This window comes from Salvelinus sp. IW2-2015, unplaced genomic scaffold, assembly GCF_002910315.2.
Source record: "Salvelinus sp. IW2-2015 unplaced genomic scaffold, ASM291031v2 Un_scaffold2562, whole genome shotgun sequence".
Lineage (NCBI taxonomy): Eukaryota > Metazoa > Chordata > Actinopteri > Salmoniformes > Salmonidae > Salvelinus > Salvelinus sp. IW2-2015.
In genome coordinates, this window is record NW_019943873.1 from 28,124 (window position 1) to 34,827 (window position 6,704).

The following is a 6,704-nucleotide window of genomic DNA, read 5'->3' on the forward strand; positions in this document are numbered from 1 at the left end:
TTTCCTTCTGGAAGTTTCTCCTATCTTCAGAGTGATCTGGAGCTCTTTCAGAGAGACTATCGGGTTTTGGTCACCTCCCTGACCAAGGCCCTTCTCCCCCGATTGCTCAGTTACCCTTCCAGATCTGTGCCTTGAACACAATCTGTGTCTCGGAGCTCTAACGGACAATTCCTTTCATCTCATGGTTTTGGTTTTTGCTCTGACATTCACTGTCAACTGTGGGACCTTACATGGACAGATGTGACTTTCCAAATCATGTCCAATCAATAGAACTCAATCCACAGGTAGACACAATTTAAGTTGTAGAAAACATCTCAAGATGACAATGGAACCAGGATGCACGCTGAGCGCAATTTTGAGTCTCATAGCCAACAGTTCTGAATACCAATATAAATAAGGTATTTTTAATACATTTGCCAAACCTGTTTTCCCTTTTGTCATTTGGGGTAACGTGTGTGAGATTGATGAAGATTTATTTTTTTTTTTTTAAATACATTTTAGAATAAGGCTGTACATAACAAAATGTGTAAAAAGTCAAGGGGTCTGATACCTAACACTGTATATTCTCCAGACTTGCCCAAGAAAATTGGTGATGTTTAAAAATTATATATTACATACAAATTCTACATACATTTTTATTGGAAAAATGGACAACCTGATCTGGACAGAATGTGCATTTCTTAGGCTGACTTCAAGTTGTCAGAAAAGTATTTGCCCGATAGTGCAAATATGTGCATATTTAATGACAACACATAATTTGCACATTTCAATACAATATTTTCAAAATTTATAATAAGAGGTATAGTTGGGCTCAGTCAACTGGAAATGTTGATTGTGATATGATTGGAGGGGGGGTTACCCTTTCTTTGAGGGTGGTGGGGCCTGTTCTAAGCAACCTGGTGGGAAAATATTTACCTCCTGCATGATGTAGCATCCATCGTATGGTGCCATCATCACCATCTCTCTCCAGGTAGTCTTCAACATGGTACCACCAGGACGGCGGCTAGCTGGAACAGGGAGATGGGAGTGGTGCCGCTGGAACGATAAACAGGGGCATATTCATATTCAGATACCACCTCCCCCTCTCCTGGGCTCTCCCCTCGGCCCTCCATCCACTGTCTAGCAGGACAGATGATGGTGTCGCTGCCCTCTGCTCTCCTGGACTCCATCCAGGTCGAAGGTCAGAATGTCCCTCTTCTCGCCACATGGTCGGTGTTAGTGATGTCCAGAAACACAACTGGCCTTCCCTTATTTGATGTACTAACTGCTGCATTGATTGCTTCATTGTGTATCTATAAAGGAAGGGATTTTAGACCCCTKTCTTTCCTCCAATTGTGACGTGGGCTGCTGTTTAAATTGACCATGCAACCCAATCAGGAAGAACACACGGGCCCATGWTTGACTTTTATTACATTAATGCTCACTGACTTGCATGTGAATTGCATTGCTCTTTTCAGATCAGATGAATGGCTGGGTGTCTATCTCCAGTGYCCCGGCGGCTTGTAGATACATCCTGCAGATGAGTAMGGGTGGTGAAGTGATCCTCCATTCCCCTCTCCCTGCCTGCCAYAGCCAGGCTATGGTGAGTCCCCCAGAACTTAATTCTGGGTCGTATTCATTACTGCACAGAGTAGAAAACGAAGCAAAGCGTTTTGCAACGGAAAATGAGTTCCTTATTGGACAGGTTCAGATAGTCCCTCCCTGTTTGTCAGTTTTCTACCATCTGTTGCTTGGTGAATATAACCCTGTTTTCATTTTTGAAGTATTTGCTGTGAAAATGGACCTCACAGTTTGCTATTTTGATGTGGCCCATTGAAGTGGAAGTTGTTGGTTTTGGCTGTTAAACCCAACGTTTCCTCCCTCTTTTTTTTCATCCAGGCCCTCAACCCACACCAGCTCTCCCTCCCCCTGAAGTTTTGGGACACAGTCCTGGGGCAATACAGAACTCTGGAGCTCCATTGCCCGTCAACTGTGACCCCACCACCCCACACACCTACCACCACCCTCCCACCRATGACCCACAGCAGGCCTCCCACTCCCCCCAAGCCACACGTCTTCTGCTCTGCTCGCCACATGAGGGTGGAGCTTCCCCCAGGTCCCATATCTGGAATYGTTGTCAAGGGTAAGTAAGTGTGTCTGTTGGGGGATGGTGTATGTTTCAGGTGCATATGGTTGTCATCATCCCTGCATGAGTTGAATTCTAACATGGTTGAGGACCTAAGCTTTTTTTTCAGTTTATTAGGGTTTGGGGAAAATGTGTTGGTTTGTGTGGTACCATACGATGTTTCACCAGAACTGCAGTTTGGTCTTAAATAATGGCTTTGTTAAACAAAATATGGGCATTTATTTTCAAAATGTCTTAGTGATTGTGCAATAATGGCTACAAATCATTCTCAGACATCGAAGGGAATGAGATGAGCCTGAAGGATGCCCCAAAGCATTGTGGGTATGTGGCAAGCAAGGGAAAGGATGGCATGATCACCCTGAACCTCCGCTTCAACTCCTGTCACATGACTGTCCAGGTGTGTTTTATGTGCTGATCAAGGATCAGGTCCTGCCTGTCCATGTAATCTCTTCATTATGGTCTAAAAGGCTAAACTGACTCCGATCTTTGTTCCTAACAGGGTAAAGAGCACCGCATAGATGTGATTTACCCACGTGAACGGACAAAAAGGAAAGGCCCAGTTGTCCTGTCCAGTTTCCATACCAGTTTCTCATCAGGTAGAAACATAACAGGTTATCCTCGTCTGATGAATGCTTTAATGGCTGAAACGTCAATCTTTTTAAAATTGCTTCATTTGTTTTAATGGTGAGCGAGCATTGAGCCTTACCTGTCCTGTGTTGTCTGAATGGAAATAAGGGGAATGTAGGATTTTATATCCAGCTCATTCAGATTACTGGTCACTCCTGTCCATTGACATTTCCTGTGTATCCCCTGTAGAGTGTAACCTTCCCAGTGACCAGCGCCTCCCCTGCGGCCGCCGCCCTCTATCCCAGGCAGGATGTCTCTCTCTGGGCTGCTGCTACAGCACCAAGCCCTCTGCCTGCTACTACTCCATGGATGGTAAGTATAACCCCAAATTGAATCACAATTTGTATTTTCTTGATTCTTTTGTCCGCTCCTGATCATCTAGAAAGCAGGAAGAGGACACGAGGAATCAAGAAAATACAATTAAGATTCACCCTCAATGAATCTTATTGTTTCTGAGATATATAGGGTCCCAATATCAGTCAAAACCTTGGGGAATGCCACTCTAGATCCATGACCTTTATATAACCTTTAGCTAACCCAGAGGTATACATGTCCTTTCCCAGAATGCACATTGGACCGCCACTTTGTCTTTAGGTGGCCCGCCTCCCTCACGGACCCCCCTCTGTCCCCCGCCTTGCTCACTGCCGTGGCCACCCCACCTGCGCCCCTCAGAGGGTGACTCCAGACTACGCCCTGTTCAAAATCCCACTGGGTGGCTGCGGGGCCCACAGATACGTGAGTGGCCCTTAATTATCTTCTTGTACAGTTTTGATTAGCAGTGGTTGGGACTCCATCAGCCTCATGGGTTACTGAATGGCTGCACTTCGTTAACATTGCTCTCCAAAATGTCTGAATCAATTTGTGCTCTGGAGGGCGCTGGGCTTAAAGGAACATTCAGTCAAACTATCTTTGGTATTTGTTTCATTAGTCTACAGTTGATACAGTCACAAAATGTTTCTGATTAAGAATGCAGATGCGCATGAAAACATGAAGTGACCCATGGAACATGGCTCAGATATAAAATTTAAAAAAAAATGGGTGAATTGTTTTCTTTTAACAGTTCTACTTGTAAAGTCAGGCAGTGAATGACATCTGGGTAGGGTTCATGTAGCATAATGTTTTGCAGTGGACAACATCAATCTGTTTGTAATTGGACAAGTTCAGTTTGAAAAATGTTTTCTCCCTACTGAACTGACCCTATGTTCTAACAGGAGGTAGGCCAAACAGTAATCTACATGGTGGAGATCATCAACACGTCCAGTCCATCACCCTCAACTATGGGACCATCACCAGAGACTCTCCTATCAGGTCAGTTCTAAACCCCCACTGGTGTTTATAGGCTGTTAATTTCACGTTTCGCTGTTACTGGCAAAGAAAAACACATTCGATCAAACGAGAACAATAATAATAATTCAATGCATTATTATCTTATTGAGTGACGTTTTCCATAGGAATAGAGTTTATATTTTTTCAGTGCAGGAATGTATGAAGTATCTAACTAATTCTGTAATCTGAGTTGTGACCTCCCTACCTGCTGTTTTCCTGTTGCTCCTAGGCTGCTGGTAGAGTGCCAGTACACTCCTGGCTCTGTGGTGAGGTTTGGCTTCCTGGTAAGACCCCCTCCCTGGGCCCCTCCATTCAGGCCCAGGGCGTGTTGGGGGTCCAGCTCAGGATTGCCACAGGTACGCAGCTTTAGTTGCTCACACATCTCAATAATTTTGCTGCTGTTGGTTTCTCCAACTCCACACTCCAAGTGGTAGTGGTCAGTCTTGCATGTAAACTTATAAATGATTGACTTTTTAGAGCATTTAACAGTATGCCAATTTGCTTTGAATACCAAGAAACATTGTCAAGCACCTGGAAAGGATGAACATTATTATATTACACATTAAAGTAACACCCTTTCCCCACTTCCACTCCAGACATGCAGTACAGTAGCTTCTACCCCCAGTACCACCGGCCCYTGCAGATGCTCTTGGGTAAACCCTTACACCTTGAGGTGCGTCTGCTCAACCCCCCAGATGACAAAGTGGTCCTGCTGGTACACTACTGCGTGGCCTACCCCAGATCAGGASAGACTGTCTGGGTACTCCTCTATAATGGGTACGCTGCAGGGTTACCTTTGAACTTCTAGGCTCATACAYGTCTGTGTTCAACAACAATAGTGAGCTCAAAGTATTTGGGACAGTGAAACTTTTTACATTAAAAAAAGAACGTTTTGGTTCTGTAATCCAGCACTTTGGATTTGGAATGATACTATGAGGTTAACGTGCAGACTGTCAGATTTAATTTGAGGGTATTTTCATCCATATCGGTGAACCGTYTAGAAATTACAGCACTTTTTGCACGTAATCTCCCCCCCTTTTTTTTAGGGGACCAAAAGCATTGGGACAACTTCACTTATGTGTATTAAAGTAGTCAACAGGTAAGTATTTTCTCCCATATTCCTAGCACSCAATGATTACATTAAACTTGTTGGATGCATTTGCTGTTTGTTTTGGTGGYTCAGATTATATTGTGCCCAATAGAAATGAATGATAAATAATGTACTTGTCACTTTAATTGTAAATAAGAATATAATATTTCTAAACACTTCTACATTAATCAAGAGAAGAGATTACCGCATGTCTGAACCTAGACTCTTTAACCATATGAATGACGCATGATTCGCGTGCTCCTCCTTTAAAATAGACTAGAGGCCTACTAACCTGTGCTTAGAATAAATAAACATTTCGAAGGTGACAACATTACTCAGATAAATGTGCCATTGAGGTTATAACATGATTGCGCTCATATTATTACACAACAGCCAGTTCAAGGTCTTTCGACCCCTCAACTACAAATCAAGAGCCTCAGGAGACATTCTCTATCCTGGTTTAGAGCTTGGCTGACACCAAGTGGTCAAAACTTATGATCTTCATGGGAATTAATGACTATAGGCTGATATATGTATGTATGTATGGGCAATATGGAAGAGATCTGCTAACTTATCTAAATACTAACCTACATTCAAAAGCCATTTTAGACAGTAATCACATGAATGCTGCAACATTGGATATCCAGAATGTTGATTCAGGACCTCCATAGGCGGAGTCAGTGTGAACGTAAACAATTGAGTACAACACTGGTGGAGTCAGGCTCATGCCATCCAAACTAGACTACACTGCCTGGGAGCAAGAAACACACAGTCTCCTTTTAAGGTTTTTTATTAGTGGTGAACGAGCAGCCTTGGGCCTGGAGATGAAAACAGAGGGAGAGGAAAAGAGAAGTTACAATGGAAATGTATTAGTAAAGTTGAATCTGTTCCACTGACAAAGAGAAAATCCTACCAGTTAATCTTCCATGACTATTGCTTTCTGTCCATCTTTTCTCTGTGGAACAGAGGCAGGAAATGCATTAGTCCTCTTAAATAATTCAAGTAGCCTTAATTACAAAACCATATTTTTGCTGTGTGGCACCACACGTCAGCCTTTTGCTCCATTTCTGGGAATTAAATAAAATTTTTTAAATAAATAATTCTGTGAGTTATGTATGCATCCCAAATGGTACCCTACTCCTATATAGTGCACTACTTTTGACCAGGGCTCTGCCGTATCCATAGCGGCTGAACATTGTGTCCGTGCGGTTCTTACAGTCACTGGCCAAAGCATCCCTCCACACACAGGCTGCCGTCCAGCGGCGAACACACTTCAGTAGAACACATGAAGTAGATCTGAGGGAAGAGAGAGCGAGAACAGAGAAAAGGAAGGGTCAGATGAGAAGCAAGTCAGCCACACCTACAGACAGTGCTGCTTTACTGGCCTCTGTTTTTGCCTTTGGCTAGGACTCAACACTCCTGTTGTTCATGACCATTGATAGATTAAAGGGCTAGATAGGTGAAATGAATGGTGGGAACCGGTCATGCCCTGCCAGATCACTGAGAATGAGCAAAGAAAAAAAAAGGGGAAGATGG

General features: G+C 43.5%; 1 protein-coding gene and 2 long non-coding RNA genes across 3 annotated transcripts; 2 read left to right on the forward strand and 1 right to left on the reverse strand.

Moving 5' to 3' along the window:
* Positions 1-1,082: 1,082 nt before the first annotated feature.
* LOC112074287 (zona pellucida sperm-binding protein 4-like) lies at positions 1,083-3,208 on the forward strand. The gene is made up of 7 exons (XM_070440458.1): positions 1,083-1,180; positions 1,458-1,582; positions 1,879-2,122; positions 2,398-2,522; positions 2,625-2,721; positions 2,942-3,064; positions 3,135-3,208. The coding sequence occupies exons 1-7, from the start codon at positions 1,132-1,134 to the stop codon at positions 3,206-3,208; spliced, it is 837 nt and encodes a 278-aa protein (XP_070296559.1). The 5' UTR covers positions 1,083-1,131.
* A 122-nt stretch (positions 3,209-3,330) lies between these two features.
* LOC139025366 (uncharacterized) lies at positions 3,331-4,849 on the forward strand. Its single transcript, XR_011476945.1, has 4 exons — positions 3,331-3,487; positions 3,964-4,060; positions 4,308-4,434; positions 4,675-4,849. It is a non-coding gene; the product is annotated as an uncharacterized lncRNA (long non-coding RNA).
* A 1,093-nt stretch (positions 4,850-5,942) lies between these two features.
* On the reverse strand, positions 5,943-6,466 carry LOC112074288 (uncharacterized). Its single transcript, XR_002894714.2, has 3 exons — positions 6,385-6,466; positions 6,082-6,123; positions 5,943-5,986 (listed from the first exon to the last, which is right to left on the reverse strand). It is a non-coding gene; the product is annotated as an uncharacterized lncRNA (long non-coding RNA).
* Between the last annotated feature and the right edge of the window lie 238 nt (positions 6,467-6,704).